This window comes from Trichosurus vulpecula, chromosome 8 (genome assembly GCF_011100635.1).
Source record: "Trichosurus vulpecula isolate mTriVul1 chromosome 8, mTriVul1.pri, whole genome shotgun sequence".
NCBI classification, from domain to species: domain Eukaryota; kingdom Metazoa; phylum Chordata; class Mammalia; order Diprotodontia; family Phalangeridae; genus Trichosurus; species Trichosurus vulpecula.
Window position 1 is genome coordinate 87,400,372 of NC_050580.1, and position 22,333 is coordinate 87,422,704.

A 22,333-nucleotide genomic window follows, 5' to 3' on the forward strand; every position below is an offset into this window, starting at 1 on the left:
TCCCCGCTGCTTCTTTTGCGCAAACTTGTCCCACGGCGGGCAGACCCGAGCCTTGGTCGCCGGCTGGACCCAGCTCGCAGTGCGTCCCTCGCGCCGTGAGTTTTGGGCTTCCCCGGCTCCCAAGGCAGTCTGGTGCCCCTAGCTCCCTGCCTGCTGAGTTTGGGATCAAGGTGGGCTGGTGCGGGGGGCGTCGGAAAAGTTTTGGTTTGCTTTGCTTTGCCCTTGTAAGTGAGTGTAGGGAGAGAAGAGACTAGTTTGAGAATGATGAAGGCAAGGGACGCTTGGGCATCCCCTCTGGCGCTCGCCCTTTGGGTGCTGAGCCTGGCTTTCATCGGTGAAGTGGCTCAGGGGAGAACCCTAGAAGATCAGGATTATTATATCCAGGAGATCCTGAACCGGGATCATTACTATGCCTTCCCGGAACCCGAGGAGGAGACTGCCACACAACAGCCCAGAGAGGGAGCGGAGGACCTGGGGCGCCCCGAAGAGAGGAGGCAGCCCCCCAAACTCAAGCCAGCCAAAAAAGAGTTAAAGCAGAAGAAAGGCAAAAAGGAAAAGCTGATGCTTGAGACACCTCCAGGTAACTCCTTTCCCTCCTCCAGCTCCTGCAAACCTCTATTTATCCTGCTCCTAAACAATTAAAGAGAAGGGGCTAGTAGGAGGATGCTGACGCGATCTTTCTTCTAACGACTAAACTTCTGGGAAGTTCCTGGGTATTTTCTTTCACCACCATCAGATCTCACCAGAACTAGCTATTCACAGAAATCCAATAATTTAACCTGACTCTTCGGTTTCGGCAAATATTTTCTTTCCCTCTTGTTTTGGGACTTTTATGCTTCAGAGTGCAATAAGAGAACTGCGTTCCAGATACCAGAGTTTCAAAACGCCCCAGGAAAGACCTTGCTATTGCTTGCAAAATTATGGTTCTGTCTTGAGTGAACTTCATATTTGTTTGGGAGGAGTTACCCTTTGATTTCACTAGACAGGCTTCCCAGGAAAAAGACTTGAAGTTTTAATGAGACAATCTCTTAGCTTCTTCTCCTCTCCCCAGACTCCACCCCCATCGGGAATGTCCATTTTAATTCCAGGGAATCTTATGAAAATCTCTACAATAATAGCAGGGATAACCCAAGATGAGGTATTTGGCCTAGTGGTGGGGGGAGGGGCAGCAAAGATTTTCATCCTGGGTTCAGTAAGGCAGCTAAGTGGTACTATGGCTAGAATGCTGTACTGGAGTTGGGAAGACCTGAGTTTGACTCCTGTCTCATACGCTTACAATCCTAGGTTCAAATGAGATAATATTTGTAAAGTACCTTGCAAACCTTAAAGTGCTATGTAAATGCTGTTATTAATAGTCAACTTGCAATCAGTACTATTTTATCATAAGTGAGGCATTGTTCTAGCTGTAGAAACAGCCTAGCCTTGACTTGGAATTAGAGTATCTGGGGTCTAGTCCTTGCTCTACCACTTACTAAGACTTTATGATCTCAGGCAATTCACTTAACCAGCTTTTTCATCTGTAAATTATGTGTGCATTTCCTACCTCCTAAGACTTTTGTGAGATCCAAATTACTTAATGTACCAAAAGGGTATATTTTAATATGTTAACAGTTTTTATTTTCTTGGGAGATAGCGAGTATGGGCATTGCTGTAAACAAGTGAGATAGGGCAGCAAAGAAAGACAATTAATGGGAAAAATACGTATTTAGGCAGCACTAATAGAGTCATAGTGTCCAGAACAAGGGAGGTATTAGTCCAAATGCACAGTGCCTTGATGAGATGGACGTCTGGAGTATGATGTTGGGGAGCACATTTCAGGAAGGCCATATATGGACTGGAATATGTCCAGAAGAGGGCAAGTAGGACCTCAAAGGGCCTCAAGATCATATCCTAGTGTTAGGATACTTAGTTTGGAGTTTTGTAGGGACTTGAAAGATGTTTTCAAGTATTTAAAGGGTTGTCTTGGAGAAGAGTGATTAGATTTTTTCTGCTTGTCCCTCAAAGGCAAAGTTAGGTACAATGGGAAGAGGGAGAAGGAAGATGCAGAAAGGTACAATTCTTCTTAAAATAAAGGTAATCTTCCTACCAATTAGAGACAGTCAAAAGGGAGATTGGGGTGGAGAGCATTTCCCCATTCTGAAGTGTCCAAACGGTGTTTGGATACTGGTTAGAGATGTTATAGAAGGGACTCCTGCTCTGGTATTGATGGGAACCTATTATTTCTGAAGTCTCTTCTGACACCAAGACTTCTATGGTCTGAATTACATAAAAAGTCATAAGCCTCACATTCAAGACTCTCCATGGTCTGGCTTCATAACATGTTTCTCAACTGAGTTCTTGTCCCTATGCACTTCCGCCATAAAGGTATACTCCATGTTCTCCAATCTCCTTTCCTCTTTTCTCTATAATCATTTTTCCCCCTGTATCTGAAACAAAACTTCCCTATTTAGCTAATACTGATATCCATTCCCTCCTTCAAGGTCTGGGTCAAATGTCAATTTCCATGATGTTTTCCCTAATTTCTCCCACTTCCTCCAGCCCCAAATTGTTACCGCTCTAATCTCTCAAGCTACTCATTTGATCCCTCTCATACACTTTGTCGTTGGTCAGCTTGCATTGTATTTATGTATGTCGTATCTCCCTAATAGATTGCGAACTCTTTGAGGACAGAGGTTCTGCTGCTTTTCTTCTTTGTATCCCCATTGTCTAACTTAGGACCTTAGAATCCACAATAAGAACTTAATGAATATCTGTTGAATTGAGTTGAAGTAGGTTGCCTCACTATTTGTCCTTAATTTACCTTAGATTACAAACTTTTAGAGATGGTATTCTACCTCTGGTTTTTAGAAGTTGCCACAGCAAGTCTGTAGTCATCTTATCTATGAGGTTTGTGGTGGCTTTTAATGTTTTGTTAATCTGGCTTGGGATCTCATGGAACAGAGGCGGCTTCACACTCTGTTGTTAACTGCCTGGTATATTGATTATGTATAATGTACTGTTGATACACTCACATGCAAAGAGTATGTAAGGAAAGAGATCTTAAGTATACTTCATTTTACTGCTACTCCTAGATTCTTGGAGTAATAGAATTTGAGAGCAAGAGGGAATCTAGGCAGCTCCATAATTTGACCAATACTGAAAGGGAATGTCTATTAAAACATACTTGTCAAGTGGTCATTGAGCTTTAGCTTGAATACCCCCAAGATAGAGAACCCATTATCTTCTTTTTTGTAAATAGTATTTTATTTTGTCAATTACATGTAAAGATAGTTTTCAACATTCATTTTTATAAGATTTTTAATTTCAAATTTTTCTCCCTTCTTCCCTCTCATTCCCCCTCCCCAAGACAGTGAACGATCTAATATAGGTTATACATGTGCAATCACATATTTCCACACTGGTCATGTTGTGAGAGAAGAAACAGAACAAAAAGGAACCCATCATCTTCTAAGTCATTCCATAACACTTATGGATGTCTCTAATTTTTGGAAAGGTTTTTTTGTTTGTTTTAAATAATAACAAACCTATCTCCATTCATTGTTCTTAATCCTGTCTCCTCTGTGGCCAAACATAAAAAGTCCAATCCATCTTGCACATGGAAGCCCTTCAAGTACTTGAACATGGCTGTTATATGTCATCTCCTATGTTTTTTCTGGGTAACTGGGCCTGTGGGTGGCTGAGGGGGACCTAGCAGGTGAGCAGGCTTGCCGAAACATTTCTGTTGGTTCGCTCCTTCCTCCTGCTGAATCATTGCTTGTGCTTCTCTGTATTAACCAATATTTATTCTCTGCTCTGGGAAGTTGTATTGAGGTATCTGTAATTCTATTTTTTAAAGCTTTGAACTCCCACCAGAGATAGCATACTGGCAAAATACCTTAGTGTTATATCTATTTTTCTTAGTTTGATGGGAATATTTCCCATCTCCCTCAATTCTTTCTTCCAACTGCAGTTTCAATAAGTACATCATAAGCCAGTTTTTAACACTGTTTATAAGGACAAAGTAATTTTCTATTTTAAGGAAAAGTGAATAGACTTTCCATGTAAATAAAAATTGTTCAGGCTACACAAAAGAGGTATAAGATAATTGCCAGGGATCTGTAGTTTGTGTAGCAAACCAGAACCCGCCCCAATATTTGTGAGGAAAACCACAAACAGCTTCACTCCTAGAGTCCAGCCCCTTCTCTTTTGTAAGAGCTGCTTCTAGCTGAATTCACCATTTTCTAGCTACATGTGGTTTTCCAAAGCCTCTTCTTTTCCAACCCTGTGAGTTTTCCATGCATCTTTTCAGGGTTTCTTTCCATTTATTTTGGGGGTCTTAGAAAGCTTTTTCAAGCACCAAGACAGGTGGTAACCTGTGAAAATTTTGTAAAATAACATCCACTTGATGAAATTGTATAACTATTTGAAAGTGAGTGTAATCCTAGACCCACTAGTGATGGTAGGCCTGCATTTCCATAATAGAATGCTAATTTCTAGATTGTTTATGAACAAACTTGGCCAAAATTCACCCTGGTTGATTTGCTAGAGACAGCAAATGCTTAATGGGGAGAAACTTATAAAGGAGTCCTTGAATGCCTAGGCCTTAATTACAGAAAAAGAGTCACTTAAAGCAGTTAAACAAACTGTAAAATTTCAGCCATACCAGGAGTTCCCACCATGAAGTGTGAACAAGTTCCTTGAATGGTCCCAAAGAGAATAATGTCATTGAGAATGCCCTCTGGGCAACCTCTAGTATATATGGCACTTTCAATTAAGGTGAATAACAGTAACAACAGCTGGCATTTACATAGTGCCTTAAGCTTTGTAAAATACTTTACAAATATTATCTCTTTTTTTTTCTTCACAACAAGTAGGTGCTAGTATTATTACTCCTATTTTACAGGTGAGGAAACTGAGGCAGTCAGTAGTTAAGTGACTTACCCAGGGCCACACAGCTAGTAAGTAAGGGATTACAACTCAGCTTTCAGGTGGCTCCAGGTTCAGCACTCCCAGCTCTATCCACAGAGCTACCTAGCTTTGAGAAGCATACTGATAGGGGTTTCATGAGCTATAACCTTAAGAACTTGAACCCACCAAGTCCCTTAGAGCTGAGGCAGCAGCCCTCTGGGAATCCACCTTGGAAGATCAAGTTGGAGGAATACCCAAGAATGAGTGTTACATCTTCTCCAGGCCAAACATCTACAGTTCTTTCCTTTGATCCTTAGGGCAAATCTCCATCTTGCTCTAGTCCTTCAAGCACTTGTAATCAGTCTGGGAAATCAGCCTTGCCCAGAAGGTAGGTTAATTCTAAGTGGCCTCTCGTGGTTGAGGCTGGCACTATTTTATACCCAACATGATGAAAGGAGCTGGTGTCCTTTACAAATGTTCTGATCTGGGATTAGCAGATCCAAATATCTTTGAATGTGTTAATCATGAGTTGGCCATATAAGGACGAACACAGTATTTAATTGGTGAAGTTCTTTGTGTTCAGAGACTTGACGAATAGACTCATCACTAGCTGTTGCTGTGTGCATTCTTCCTCCCCCTTGGAATTCCTTCCTCCTCCTCTTCCTCTTCTCCCTCCTCCCCCCCCAAACAGTTCCTTCCAGGGGAAGGGGATATAACAGAGTTGTTTACGCTCATGCTTTTTGGAGTATTGTTTGAAGTATTATTTTGGAGTATTGTCAGAATCACAGAATTTTCTAGCAGAAAAGGATCTAATTCAAGCCCTCATTTTACAGATCCGAATATTGAAGTCTAGAGAGAGGAAATGGCTCACAGGTAGCACAGTGTGTTAATGGCAGAGCTGAGACCCTTAACTCCGCTGTCTCTACTGTTTTTGCTACTACATCAGGCATGAAAGAGGCTTTCCTTGGTTTCTCAGTTTAAAATTGATTCATGAATATCAGGCAAAAGAACCTCATGGAAAAAAACAAACAAACCCCAGACTTTAAGATGGAGTCACAATCTTTTTAAATGTTTGCTTTTATGTTCTGGTCACTCTTGCATTTAAGTTAGTAGAAAAGCTCCTGGGAATTCCTCTGTTTTGTGGGAAAGAGAGATTTGAAAAGCAGGATCTCAGGTTCATGTATTTGGGGAACATATGTGATTCAGTAAGATCAAGGAAGGTGACACTGATTTAATTACTTGTATTGCTGAGGGAATTGGGGAAAATCCAAAGCTTTTCTATTTAGTGGATCATACAATTAGTACTAAAAGGGACCTTTAACTGGAGAAGGCACCTGGGCAGAACTTAGACCATCTAGTCCAATTCTTTCATTTTAAAGGAATTCAAGAACTGAGGTCCCAGAGAGATTTAGTGTCTTGAAAAAACAAAATTCAAACTGAGGACTTCTGATTTCAGACCGAGCACTGTTTGTACCGCAACATCTTTAAATTGACAAGGATTTATTTATTTAACCCTGTGCTGAAGCAGTGAGGATTGGCCCACACAGAGTCTCCTTGGGAGAAACAATTCATTTCATAAATACTTGTTAAATGGTCCCTGTCTGTGAAGTACTGTTGGAATAAACAAGACACAGGCCCTTATCTGAAGGAGTTTACAGTCTATTATAACAAAATGATATACACAAACAACTAAGATACAAGGAGAAATGAGATGGGGACAAAGGAGAGGTACTGGCAAAATGCTATCAAACATTTAAGGAGGGAGAGATCATTTTCAAACGAAGAGTCAAGGAAGACTTCCTGGAGGAGGTGGCCTCTAAACTGATCCTTGAAGGAAGGGAAAGATTTAATGCAGAGAACTATAAATTAATCTGCTTTTGCTCTGTATCATTTTAGTGCCAGTCCAGATAGTATAAATAATACAATCCAAGAGTTGGAAAAAATAAACAAAACTTGGAGGTCATTTTATCCAATCTTCTGCTTGACATATGAGTCTTCTGTACATCACCCCTAAGGAATGATCATCCAGCCTCTTCTTGAATACGTCCAGTGAAGGGGAGCTCATTACCTATCAAGTCAGACATTAATCAGTAATCATGGCTAGTATTGGGAAGGTTGCAAAATCTTCATGTTCAGTAGTTTCAGTTCAAATCAGCAAGTATTTGTTGTAAGGCATTTCCAGATTGATGTGAGCATTTAAAGAATTCTTTCTTTGTATTGAGCTGAAATTTGCCTCTATATACCTCTTTCCTTCTGGTCCTAGTTTTCCTCTTTGGGGATTCAAGTCTGATCAGCTCCCACATGATAGCCAGCCTTTTGAGTATTTGAAGACAGTTTCCATGTTTCCTCTTTGTATTGTCCGCAAGCTAGTCAGATGAAATCTAGAATGCCATGTTTTGCTCCAGGAGGCTATCTTGAACATGAACATTGAAAAATTGTGGTACACATAGAAGATGGTGACCAGGAGAAGAAGAAGATGCAAAACTACCAAATGAAGAACAGTAGAAAATATAAGGAATGTTCAGTTTGGAGAAAAGAAGATGGGAGATATGGAAACTGTCCACATTTTTGAGGGGAGGGGTATATCATGTGGTAGAGGAATTAGACTTACTTTTCATCACTCAAGAGTATAAAATGAATTGCCAGAAGTTACAGGAAATCTCATTGCTAATTCTATGGTGAGTTAGTCAGTAAACATCTATTAAGTGCCTATTATATGTCAGGTGCTGGGAATACAAAGAAAGGACAGTCCCTGCCCCTATGGAGCTTGTAATCTAAAGTGGGAGACAACATGCAAACAAGCTACACATAGAATTAATTGGAGTGAGTACACTGTCACTAGAAATGTCTGTAGAGCAGTTGGATTATCATCTTTCAGTGATATCCATCCATTTATCTATCCACCCACTCACTTATCCATCCATTCATCGACCCATCCATCTATCTATCTATCTATCTATCTATCTATCTATCTATCTATCTTATAGAGGAAATTTCTACATGGGAAGGAAGAGTGGATTAGGTGACCTCTAAAATAATATGTAATATTTGTATATGATAAAGTCATAGAATCTTAATCTATGTTATAAAGTGATAGCACCAGACTCTAGTCATGAGTCTTGGTGTCAAGTATATACTCAACCACTATGCAATGTAACTTTGTGCAACTCTCTTTCTCTTCTGAGCCTCAATTTCTTCAGCTGTACTTGCTCTGCCCACATGCCAGATAGGCAAGGATGCTTTAGTGCTTTGAGGAAAGTGCTTTCTAAACTAATATAATGGAAAGAACACTGGGCTCGGAATTGGAGGACATGAGTTTTTAAGCCTTGGCTCAGCTACTTCCTAGATGGGGGATCTTGGGCAGATTACTTAAAATTTCTGGGCCTCGGTTTCTTTATCTCTTAAAAGAAAGGGTTAGGCTAGATGATTTCTAAGGTCCTTTCTAGCTTTAAATTTATGAGTCTACTGGTATTCTACAATTATCAAATTAGTACATTAGTACATTAGGATTTTGCATATATCATAAGTTTAATGGTTGGGTGAATGGTGACCCTAAGTCCTTGAAATATGCTGAAATCCTGGTATTATTTACAAAGTCTGGCATAATTTTAATATTAAATATTTCTATCCAAGCTGTTAAAAGTTATCATGTGTATTCCACACATAATGATCCTCAATTAACCAGAATATTCCATTTGCTAATCTTTCCAGATCAATGAAATGTTATTTCATTATATTTATTGGACACTTTAATGATGAGTGGGAGTTAATTCTCAGCTTGATTGGAAAGAGCAATAGAAGACCACACAGTTACATGTTTATGAAAATTTTGGACCTCAAAGCACCACTAAAATGTTAGCAGGCCACAACCTATAACAAAGGCCACACAATACTCCATGATAAATTAAAAATCAATTTGAATTGGGTTTAAAATCCTGTATTGTGAACCTAACAATTTGCTACTATGTGAACATTTGCCTTCTATCTTTTTAAATCCTGACTCAAATACCGTCTCCTCTGTCAAATCTTCCCCAGACTCCTCCTCTAGTCAGTGAGCTCCCATTCCACTTTAACCTCACCTTGAATTTAGTGTTCACACCCTTAATGCACTTAGCATGGCTTATTTTGTATTATATTTTCCGGTGTTAATGTTATATCCCTTTCTATGATAGCTGAGACTGTGTCTTATTGAAACTTTATAGTGTCTGGTATCATGCTTTATGTACCATTTAATCATTTCTGAATTTCTATTGTGAATTCTGCCTCTAGCTAGATTTTTCTGAAGCCCCCAGCTAGGTTAGCTTGAATTGCAAGCTAATAGATTCAGATTCAGAATGGTGTAGTTAGAAAGGTCATAATGGACTTGAATACTAGTTTCAGCTTCCCAATGATTCATTGTGACTTGGGGCAAAATGTCCTTCATCTATAAAATGAGAAGGTATCTTGAGGTCCCTTCTTGCTCTCACAATCTGTGATTCTAGTAATCACTATAGAGTCATTTTGCATAGATGCCTTTCCATTGACCCTGAGCCATTATTAAGTATAATAGTGTCAGCCTCAAAAATGATTTCTCTTTTTCCATAAAGACTAAGGTCAAGATAATAAAATAATAAATAAAAATAAAAGAATCAACAAGATTTTATACAAAAGTGTTATCCCATCTTATGCCAGATATCCAAACATCACATATTTTAATTTCAGCACATCCAAAATATTGCCAGACTCACTTTTTTGTGTTAATATCTTGGGAAAGTATTATGACAACCTGTTTGTTGCAAAGTAGATTTAGGTGACAGACAAATGGCTTTTTGGTATCACAGGCTACAAATACATCAGGTTCCTAGGAACCACTGCTCGTAAAGTGGGGAAAAAACTATCTTCCTGTAGTGGTATCTAATTACACTGGTCTCTCAATAGCTACTTAATTTTGGAAGATAATTCTTCTTAAACCAGGACTTCCCTTAAACTTTCTTAAGCCAAGATGACTCTTCATATAGTCTGGGATACTTCCTTACATATCCTAAACTGCATTGGCAGTGGTTCAAAGTGGGAGGGAAAGTTGATGCTTATTCCTAGAAGTTGCTGCAAAGAGTATGTCCAGCCAGTTGAGCTTTTCTTTGCTGAAGAGGGATGTGTCAAGGCCCATGGTCTCTGTCTTCAGAGACTCTAAAGAATTATTTGGTTTTTTTTGGCCAAATTACCCAGGTGAGTGCCAAGGGACTACAGTTCAAGTTTACCACTTTGTTTTTCACAGCAACAGGGATGATTCCATTGTAAACATGGGCATTGTCTTTTTAATCGCAGAAGCTTCACCCATAGGAGCACATTTTAGATCAGGACACCCAAAGCTAATAATTTATCACTTTTTCCCAAATGCTCTGCTCTGTCCCAAAATTAACCCAGAAGCACACACTTTCACATTTCAAGGGAACCTCAAAGACCACCGAATCTAACACAGATCTAATCAAGAATTCCTTCCATAACATACCAGAGAAGTAACCATATAGGGTTTGTTTGAAGACCCTTAGTGAGAGAGGATCTGCTACTTTCTGAGACAGGCTGTTGCATTTTTGATTACATTACTTTATTTGTTGGGAAGTTTGCCCTTATTATATCAACATTTAACTCTACCTCCCTACCATTTCTACTTATTCCTCCTACTTTTGTCATCAGAGGCTGAGCACAGCATGTCCTGTTACCTCTTCCTTGAGGCATCATTTAAAATACTCCAAGACTGCTACTGTACCTTCTTCTTGCTGCCCTCCCCGCACCACAAAGTCTTGGCATCTCCCATATAAACATTCCTAGTTCCTTCAACCAGTCCTCATTTGCTAGCACTTGAGGCCTTTCACCATCTTGGTTATTCTTTTTTTGGATGTTCTCCACAGACTCATAGAATATCAGTCCAGGAAGGAAACAGAGCTCATCTGGTCCAACTACTTCATTTTACAGAGAATGTAACTGAAGACTCTTTCTTTGTATGGTGAATTCCTATCCATCCTTTAATTCTCAACCTAACTTTAACTCAGATGCCATGTCCCTCTTTTTTTTCCTCCCATCATCAACTCTCCACTTTCCCATCAGTAACAATCATATAGATAACTCCTTCATGCACTTACCATGAAACACTGTGAATTCTATCTATCAACACCAAGGCTTTCTCTTTACTACGCTATGGACTCTTTGTGGGCAGAAACTCCAGTCATATCTAATATTTGTGTCTCCCTTAGTGCTAGCACTGAATTCTGCTCACAACATGTTGTTAATAGATTATTTTGTTGTAAGTGTGTTTCTTGAGGTCACATAACAGTTTTATAGAGGAGCCAAGACTAAAGTCCAGGTTTCTAAGATTTTCTATGTTCTCATCAGGGAACAGAGACTTGATTCTAGTTCTGTGAAGGGCAGATACCAATATGGCTACATCCAAATCATTTCCTCCTCATTGTGTCACCTTTGATTCTAGGTATACATTTGGGTTTTGGGTACCACTAATGTTACATCATAATTCTCTTGGTTGTTTTATTTAGGAAATCATGGATCAGGAACAGTTTCTGACTGCAATATGAATAGGTTACAGGAAGGTGAGCTAATTGTATCAGAAATGGAGCTGTGCTAACATGTCATGGCATGAAGCAACTTGGAATAGTGGCAAGAGCACAAATCTTGGAAATCCAAGACCTGGGCAAGTTCCTGGCTCCAAATTTCTTAGCTGAACAGCTGTGTCCAATTCATACAATTTCTCTGAATGTAATTTGTGAAATGGGGAAATATTTAAACTCACTGGTCCTTCCAAATGGAAAGGCTTTAGGCATCACATGGCCAATGGAGGACAAGTCCAACCAACTATAGAGACAGGCATTGCTTTAGCAATCAAGTGATACATGCTTTTGCCGCAGTAACTCAGGAAACCATCTACTAAGGAGTATGAGCTTTGAAATCTTTATTGGTGAAGAGAATAAATTCATTGATAAAATCATAGTATTTACAACTGGAAGAGACCTTAGAAATCATCTAACCTGAAAGTTTTGAAATGATGCTTGCATTACCTTTGCCAGGGGATCGTGGTAAGACAAGTGCTTTGTAATGCATAAAGAATCACTAGTTAAATGTTACATAGCTTGATCATAAAGTGATTTTCCTATAGCTCTCCCTACTATTTTTGGTTAATTGTAAGATAGAAAACCCCAGTTACAAAGCTCTTTGGACCACATTCTATCCTTGAGTATCTATGAGGTCAATCAGATTGACCTGGATATTTAGAGGAGGAATTGGGCAGACAGGAATACATCATGATCATGGGGCTTCCTTTGCACCAGGTAGAGTACTAAAAGGCAGTTATTCTGGTGAATGAACCATTTTATTGGCAAGACCCAAACAGTATTGATTAATGGATCAATGCTTGCTTAGAAGGAGGTCACCAGTGAAGAGTCTCCAAACAATTTGTGGTTGGCCTTGTGCTGTTCTTTTTTTTCTTTTTTAACATCTTTTTCAATGACTTTAGTAAAAACATTGATAGCATACTTACCAAAGACACAAAGATAGAACGGATATCTAATACACTGGATATCAGAGGCAGGATCCACAAATACCTTGACAAGCTACAACATTGGGCTAAATTTTAAAGGATGACATTTTTAGCAATGAATAAAAAAATCATACACGTTGATTTACAAAATAAATTCCTCAAGAGCAAGGTAGAGGAGATATGTCTAGATTAAAGCGTGCTTTGGAAGCCCCAAAAGCTAATGTAATCTCAAGCTGAATTAAAATAAGTAAAACGTCCATAACTAGTAGGGTGATTGTTCCACCTACTATTCACAGCCTTGGTCAGAGCATACCAGGAGTATTGTGGCCAATTCTGTGTACCACATTTTAAGAATAGCATTGATGACCCTGAGTGTGTCCAGATGAGGATAACAAGGAGGTCACAGGATCATGCCTTATGAGGTGTAGTTGATACAACCAGGGTTATTTAGCCTGGAAAAGAAAAGGCTTGATGGTAGTAGGAATGGTGGAAAGTGTAGGGTCCAAAATGATCCAACTAAAGAAACTGAGGCATAGCCCCAAGCTGATAGCACTTTATTAAAGCTTTGTTAAAGGGTCTATGGTCCCCTCTAATGAAGTGGACCTCAGAGCTTCCTCATGATCTGAGATGCCCCCTTCCTCCAGGGTCTTAGTTTTATAGTGGTTGATACCCAGACAATAAAGATGAAGCAAACTAAAAATGCAGAATCTCACAGGTTAATAGACTTTGCCCTTGACCCTCCAGGAATGTCTACACAAAATACAAATTCTCCTTGAATGGCAAATAAGCAGATGAGCAGACCTTGACAGTCTTATCTTGACCTTTCAGGATGTCTTACTGAGCTGATGATCAGACCCATGGGCCAGGCTGATAAACAGATGTCTCCATGGACCAATGGGCTAGTAGAAAGGCAATCCACAGACTGGCAAACAGGATCACTTATTGATCAAATTCTCATGGTCATTTCCCCATGTTGGGCAACTAGGGATGGAAGGACAACAAAAATATCTGGGGGACTTTCCATGTCATTGAGTTACCTCTACTATGCTGGGATTGATCACCATAACAAGGCAAAAACAAGGGTAGAAATCTTCTAGTTAACTTCCTATGATTAAGCAAGTGAACTTACCATCTGCAATTCACAGCTCTGGGGCCTAATATATAGAACTTATAATTATTACCCCTATGGAATCATATCAAACTGATTAATACTGATTGGAACAAAATTGTGGTCCAATTGATCATCTATCACAAAATAGCAACTGTTTCAAGTATCTGAACTGCTGTCATATGAATGACAGATTGGAGAAAGGAAGGAAAAAAATTAAGCACCAACTTTGTACCAGATACTGTACTAAGAAATTTCCAAGTATTTTATCATTTAATTAGGTTAGACTTATGCTTGGCCCCAGTAGCAGAAGAATTTGGGGTGAAAATTGAAGAAAGGCATATTTTGGTCTCAATATAAGAACAAACTTCCATATTCAGAAGTGGAGTGGAATGTTTGTGAAGACCTCAGTGGAGGTCTTCAAGTGAAGCCTGTTGGACTATTTTAGGGGTATCTTGTAGAAAGGATTCTAGACTAGATGGACTAGATGGCCTTTGTGGTTCTCAACAACTCTACAATTCTGTGACTCTATTAGTTGTTCATGTCATTATCCATGTCAAGGCTTCAACCTTTTATATGATTAAAAATAAACATTTGTTTATTTCTAATACTCCCCTTGGACAATAAAATTGATGGCAATGTCAAGACATTCAGTCATTCAAATATTAAGTACCTACTGTGTGCCAAACAGAAAGTATTAGGTGCTAGAACAGCTACAAAGTCTGTCTTCTTGGAGCTTATACTCTAGCAGGGGAGCTAAGATGCATTCATAGATTATAATACATGGTAAAGAAATGCATGGGGAGCAAAATATCTCGAACTTAGATGAGGCATGAATAAATTCTGTCTGAGGAAGAAGATCAGAGAAACCTCTCTGGAGAAGAGGCCATTTGGATCAGGCCTTAAAGAGGAGGTGGAATGCCACCATCCATCCACTGATCTACAAGCACTTATTAAGTGTCTAATCTACTGGCATATCGGCAGCTAGGTGCCATAGTGGATAGAGCATTGGCTTTGGAGTCAGGGTGACCCAAATTTCAATTCTTCCCCAGATATTAACTATCTCTGTGACCCAGGGCAAGTTGCTCAGCCTTGGTTTCTTCATTCTAAAATGAGTGATAACAGCCTTCACCTCACTGGGTGACTGTGAGGCTCTATAAACAATCCTGGACGATGATGGTGAGATTACTTGTTGCTCATCACATGCAATGCTCCATCTTCTGTCCCAAAGTCTGTGCACTGGTTGTCTCCTGCACATAAAATATTTTTCCTCCCAACTTTGTTGTCTTAGAATCCCTGATTTTAAGACTCAGTTCAAGCACCACTTTCTTCAGAAGGCTTTTTCTGATCCCTCCCAGCAAAAAGTGCCCTCAACTCTGAGGCTACCTTCCATCAATCATGTATGTTCTGATTTATATATGTAAACTGCTTGAGGGCAAGGACTTTTCCTACTGCTTCTTTTTATGAGGGTGGGGTTTAGTCAACCAGTTACCCTAGACCCTTTAAAGTGAGTATTGGTATGCAGTGCCTTGATACTTTAAGCAGGTATTTAATTTCATTTCATTCAGGTATTGACAATTCTTTGTAAATTAGTCATAGCTTTAGCCTCAGTATGGAAAAAGTCCTTGATCAATTTAGTTGTCTTTGGAAGCCATTAGATCAGAGCGTTACATAGAAAATGTGTTCAAATTGGTTGAGGGAGTCTGGTCACACCTTGTAGGTTGTCTATATTATAGTGACCTATTCAAGACTTTAGGGTATCTGAGTGTCTGGCAGCAGACAGAAACTTCTGGCCAAGCCCTTGAGAAGGATTCACTTCAGGAATAAAGTGAGAAGAAAAACAGTTTGGCCAGGGCCTTGGTCTCTTCCCTCTTCTCCCTCCCTTGTCTAGAGAAGGACCTCATGAATGTTGGAGGACCTTATGATTTTCTGAGGACTAGAGAATTTGGACAGGTAGGGGCAGCTAGGTGGCACAGTGAATAGAGCACCAAGTCTGGAATCAGGAAGACTTATTTTTGTGAGTTCAAGTCCAGCCTCAGATACTTACTAGATGTGTGACCCTGGACAAGTCACTTAATTCTGTTTATCTCAGTTTCCTCATCTGTAAAATGAGCTGGAGAAGGAAATGGCAAACCACTCCAGTATCTTAGCCAAGAAAACCCCAAATGGGGTCACAGAGAGTTAGACATGACTCAAATGCCTCAACAACAACAACACGTTGACATGCCAGCAGTGTCTCTTGGACAGCAGCTGGCAGCGGAGTCTAAATCAGGAGCCAAGGATAGATTGAACACTATGAGGAAAGGTAGATTCAAGGCTCTACAAGGGTTCCTGCAGAATAGCTACACTGTGCTTAAGGGGAACATCTTGAGAACTGTAGCAACAGACTTCTCTTTTCCATGTGGGCTCTCCAAGCTTGATTCCACTAGTTCCTGGACCTGTCATGGTGGGAGAATGTGTCTCATTCTTTTGGGTGGAAGAATGTTTTGTGTCACTTATACTTCCATAGTAAATACCTGTTTCTAAAATTAAATTCTGGAAAATATCAATTCATAAACTAGGAGGAGGAAGCTTATGAGCTATAATACCAGAAAGCCACCTTCAACTTAGAATCCTGAGTAGAGAATGTCATGGCTGTCCTGTGGGAGCATCAAGACATATGGTAGTGAATCTTCTTTAGAGTCATGCCCACTGATTAAAAATATATCAGATGAACCATTTGAAGCCTCCAAAGACCTCCGGGGCTTGAACTTTATTTTATGGTGTGGTGGGGCAGAGAAGGAACATATAGATATATAACTCATCCATTCTCTTCCCCTCCACTTCCCTTTTGAAAAAGAATCTCTCAAAACTATAGATAATGTAACAGGAGACTGGAAAAGTATTCTGTCCTGGGTTTAGGGCCATGGTACTCCTTGTAGATTTTAGGATCTAGCTCCTTCTTGTTCTGTTGGGATGGTACCTGCTTATGAGCACGAAATCCTCAGCATCTCCCTTTTGCCTGCAGAGAAGTTTCTGCATTTGAATATGTCCCTACCTATGTGATCTTGCTTTCAGAGACTTTCACAGGTGGGCGGAGTGCCATGTTTGTTTGTGTGCCTGAGCCCAGAATTATTTCCAATGCCACAGCAGTTCTGCCTTTGGTACTGTGTTGTCACTGAGCTGGAGGGGGTGAAGGGCCAGGCACCAGAAAGAGTTGGTTGTAAACAGAATTCTTTTCTGCTGTGGTGGTGGAAAGGGCTTGTTTCACTTTTAACCCATGCCATGCATTAGCTAAAGTTACTTTATGTTTTGACTCACTGGGACCTGATCTTTAGGATCCAGCTTGAAAATTCTTTTCTCTTGAAGTGGGTGGCTGAGGGTGGAGGGTGGGGGTTGGAATGGTAAAGACAATGTTTTGATTATATTGGCGCTATCTAGGTTGAATATGAAATTCCCTTTTGAGGCAAAAATCCTGAAGGCTCCTACAGAAAATACTGAGTAAAAGCAAATATAAATCAAGATCTCCTATACAAGGATCCTACATTAGATCCTACATTAGACAGAGCTTCCAGAAGAATTCAAGTACCTTGAAAGGGCAATACCACCAGTTCCAAAAGTACTTCCTAAAGGAAAGGACTTCTTAAATAATCACTGGTATTTATTAAGCACTTACTATGTGCCAAGCACTGTGCTGAGCATTGGGGAGACAAAAAAAAAGGCAAAATCAGCCTTTTTCTTCAAGGGGTTCATATTCTAAACAGAGGAGAAAACATGCAAATAACTATGCACATGTTATTTATCTGTACATATATGTATGCATACATATATACAAACATATACAATGTATACATACCCATAATTATATGTGTATATATATAAAGCATAATTCTATGTACACATATAATTCATATGTATATATTATGTATACTATAAGGGCATATAAATATGAATATATGTGTGTATATATGTAAGTATGTACACACACAAACATATATATATTTTAGAGGTGATACTATTAGTGGTAATCTCAGAGGAAGGTAGTCACGGAAGCAAGAAAGGCCTCCTGAAGAAGGTGAGATTTGAGCTTAGTCTTTTTTTAAATGTTTTTTATTATTTTAAATTTATTTATTTAACATATTTAGTTTTCAGCATTGATTTTCATAAGAGTTTGAATGACAAATTTTCTCCCCATTTATACCCTTCCCCCACTCCAAGATGGAATATATTCTGGTTGCCCTGTTCCCCAGTCAGCGCTCCCCCCGTCAGCCCACTCCCCTCCCATCCCCTTTTCCCTTCCTTTCTTGTAGGGCTAGATAACTTTCTATGCCCCATTGCCTGTGTATCTTATTTTCTAGTTGCATGTAAAAACTGTTTTTTTGTTTTTGAACATCTGTTTTTAAAACTTTGAGTTCCAAATTCTCTCCCCTCTTCCCTTCCCACCCACCCTCCCTAAGAAGTCAAGCACTTCAAAATAGGCCATGTGTGTATCATTATGTATAACCCTTCCACAATACTCATGTTATGTAAGACTAACTATATTTTGCTCCTTCCCAACCCATCCCCCTTTATTGAATTTTCTCCCTTCACCCTGTCCCCTTTCAAAAGTGTTTGTTTTTGATTACCTCCACCCCCATCTGCCCTCCCCTCCATCATCACCCCCATTTTTTATCTTCTTCCCTCTTCTTTCCTGTACGGTAAGATACCCAATTGAGTATGTATGGTATTCCCTCCTCAGGCCAAATTTGATGAGAGCAAGATTCACTCATTCCCCCCTCACCTGTCCTCTCCCCTCCTCCCACAGAACTGCTTCCTCTTGCCATCTTTATGTGAGATAATCCACCCCATTCTATCTCTCCCTATCTCCCTCTCTCAATATATTCCTCTCTCGAAGATGACAGCTGGTAAGCAGGGACTAGCGTGAGCTCCCTGCTGAGTCCCTCGAAAAACCTATAAAAAATGGCTCTGAACCAATTCTAGAATGGCAGAACCCACAAAACAGCAGAGGGAAGCAGGGCTCCAGCCCAGGACAGCCTGGATGGTCTCTGGGTGAGGTCTATCCCAAACGGAGCTGGGAGCTGGGAACGGAGTGGAGTAGAGCCCAGCCTGAGCAGCGTGGACCAACAAGACCAGCAACCAGGCAGAGCATGCCCTAGCGCCCTGAATCAGTGAGCTACGGCAGTTACCAGACCTCTTAACCCACAAACACAAAAGACTGCGGAGAAGGTTAGTGGGAAAAGCTGCAGGAGTAGATGGAGTTCATGATTCGGCTTCCAGCCCTGGGGGCAGCAGAGGTGGGGCGGCTACAGCTGTTGTTACTTCCAGCTCCAGGCACACCTGCTGGAAGGAATTAAGTGGTGGATCAGAGCAGGAGTGCACAGCCTGCTGAAGATCTAAGCCCAGTTCGGGTTGGGGGTTCTTGGGGAAGGAGGAGTGCTGGTGGGGCAGAGCCGGCACCTCCCCCCCAAACGTATAACATAGAACTCTCTAGTCTACAAGCAGTCATACCCCACTGAAAAACTCAAAGGTCAAGTTAGTTGGCTGGGAATATGGCCAGGCAGCGAAAACTCACCGAGATTTAGTCTCAGACTTTGCATTCTTTCTTTGCTGACAAAGAAGACAAAAACGTACAGCCTAAAGAAGTCAATAAAGTGCAAGAGCCTACACCAAAAGCCTCCAAGAAAAATATGAACTGGTCCCAGGCCATGGAAGAAGTCAAAAAGTATTTGGAAAAGCAAGTTAGAGAAATACAGGAAAAATTGGGAAGAGAAATGAGAAGGATGTGAGAAAACCATGAAAAACAAGTCAATGACTTGCTAAAGGAGACCCAAAAATATACTGAAAAATACACTGAAGAAAACAACACCTTAAAAAACAGACTAACTCAAATATCAAAAGAGCTCCAAAAAGCCAATGAGGAGAAGAATGCCTTGAAAGGCAGAATTAGCCAAATGGAAAAGGAGGTCCAAAAGACCACTGAAGAAAATACTACTTTAAAAATTAGATTGGAGCAAGTGGAAGCCAGTGATTTTATGAGAAATCAAGATATTATAAAACAGAACCAAAGGAATGAAAAAATGGAAGACAATGTGAAATATCTCCTTGGAAAAACCACTGACCTGGAAAATAGATCCAGGAGAGATAATTTAAAAATTATTGGACTACTTGAAAGCCATGATCAAAAAAAGAGCCTAGATACCATCTTTCAAGAAAGTATCATGAGAACTGCCCTTATATTCTAGAGCCACAGGGCAAAATAGAAATTGAAAGAATCCATCGATTGCCTCCTCAAATAGATCCCAAAAAGAAATCTCCCAGGAATATTGTCACCAAATTCCAGAGCTCCCAGATCAAGGAGAAAATACTGCAAGCAGCCAGAAAGAAACAATTTGAGTATTGTGGAAACCCAATCAAAATAATCCAAGATCTGGCAGCCTCTACATTAAGAGATCGAAGGGCTTGGAATATGATATTCTGGAGGTCAATGGAGCCAGGATTAAAAGCAAGAATCACCTACCCAGCAAAACTGAGTATCATGCTCCAAGGCAAAATATGGATTTTCAATAAAATAGAGGACTTTCAAGCTTTCTCAGTGAAAAGACCAGAACTGAATAGAAAATTTGACTTTCAAACACCAGAATCAAGAGAAGCATGAAAAGGTAATCAAGAAAAAGAACAAGAAAAAGAAATTGCAAGAGACTTACTAAAGGCAAAATGTTTTTTTGACATTCCTACATGGAAAGATGACAAGTATGATTCATGAGACCTCAGTATTAGGGTAGCTGAAGGGAATATGCATACGTATATGTTTATGTATATGTATGGGTGAATATGTATGTATGTATATATGTGTGTGTGTATGTGTGTGTATATATATATGTATATATATATATATATATATACAGAGAGAGAGAGAGAGAGAGAGAGAGAGAGAGAGAGAGAGAGAGGGAGAGAGCGGACACAGGGTGAGTTGACGATGAAGGGAAAATATCTAAAAGAAATAAAATCAAATTAAGGGATGAGAGAGGAACATACTGAGAGAGGGAGATAAGGAGAGATAGAATGGGATGGATTATCTCCCATAAAGGTGGCAAGAGGAAGCAGTTCTGTGGGAGGAGGTGAGAGGTCAGGTGAGGGGGGAATGAGTGAACATTGCTCTCATCAGATTTGGCCTAAGGAGGGAATACCATACATACCCAATTGGGAATCTTACCCCACAGGAAAGAAGAGGGAAGAAGATAAAAAAATGGGGGTGATGATGGAGGGGAGGGCAGATGGGGGTGGAGGTAGTCAAAAACAAACACTTTTGAAAGGGGACAGGGTGAAGGGAGAAAATTCAATAAAGGGGGATGGGTTGGGAAGGAGCAAAATATAGTTAGTCTTACTTAACATGAGTATTGTGGAAGGGTTATACATAATGATACACACATGGCCTATTTTGAAGTGCTTGACTTCTTAGGGAGGGTGGGTGGGAAGGGAAGAGGGGAGAGAATTTGGAACTCAAAGTTTTAAAAACAGATGTTCAAAAACAAAAAAACAGTTTTTACATGCAACTAGAAAATAAGATACACAGGCAATGGGGCATAGAAAGTTATCTAGCCCTACAAGAAAGGAAGGGAAAAGGGGATGGGAGGGGAGTGGGCTGACGGGGGGAGCGCTGACTGGGGAACAGGGCAACCAGAATGTATTCCATCTTGCAGTGGGGGGGAGGGTAGAAATGGGGAGAAAATTTGTAATTCAAACTCTTGTGAAAATCAATGCTGAAAACGAAATATGTTAAATAAATTTATATATATATATATATATATATATATATATTGCTCTCTCATCCCGTAATTTGATTTTATTTCTTTTAGATATCTTCCCTTCATCTTCAACTCACCCTGTGTCCTCTCTCTCTCTCTCTCTTTTTATATATGTATACACATACATATATACATACATACACATTCACTTATATATATATACATACATAAACATATATATATATATATATATATATATATATATATATATATATATATACATATACACATATGCATATTCCCTTCAGCTACCCTAATATTGAGGTCTCATGAATCATACACATCATCTTTCCATGTAGGAATGTAAACAAAACAGTTCAACTTTAGTAAGTCCCTTGCAATTTCTTTTTCTTGTTCTTTTTCTTGATTACCTTTTCATGCTTCTCTTGATTCTGGTGTTTGAAAGTCAAATTTTCTGTTCAGCTCTGGTCTTGTCACTGAGAAAGCTTGAAAGTCCTCTATTTTATTGAAAGTCTATATTTTGCCTTGGAACATGATACTCAGTTTTGCTGGGTAGGTGATTCTTGCTTTTAATCCTGGCTCCATTGACCTCCGGAATATCATATTCCAAGCCCTTCGATCTCTTAATGTAGAAGCTGCCAGATCTTGGGTTATACTGATTGTATTTCCACAATACTCAAATTGTTTTTTTTGGCTGCTTGCAGTATTTTCTCCTTGATCTGGGAGCTCTGGAATTTGGTGACAATATTCCTGGGAGATTTCTTTTTGGGATCTATTTGAGGAGGTGATCGATGGATTCTTTCAATTTCTATTTTGCCCTGTGGCTCTAGAATATAAGGGCAGTTCTCCTTGATAATTTCTTGAAATATGGTATCTAGGCTCTTTTTTTGATCATGGCTTTCAGGTAGTCCAATAATTTTTAAATTATCTCTCCTGGATCTATTTTTCAGGTCAGTGGTTTTTCCAATGAGATATTTGATGTTGTCTTCCATTTTTTCATTCCTTTGGTTCTGTTTTATAATATCTTGATTTCTCATCAAGTCACTAGCTTCCACTTGCTCCAATCTA

General features: G+C 39.7%; 1 protein-coding gene across 1 annotated transcript in view; it reads left to right on the plus strand.

The window, feature by feature from the left end:
* The first annotated feature begins 261 nt into the window (after nt 1–261).
* The window catches only part of CPXM2 (carboxypeptidase X, M14 family member 2), a 239,253-nt gene continuing 217,181 nt past the window's right edge, over nt 262–22,333 (plus strand). The window contains exon 1 of the mRNA XM_036736106.1: nt 262–580. Coding sequence (XP_036592001.1) covers nt 262–580 — 319 coding nt within the window. The remainder of the gene's footprint in view (nt 581–22,333) is intronic.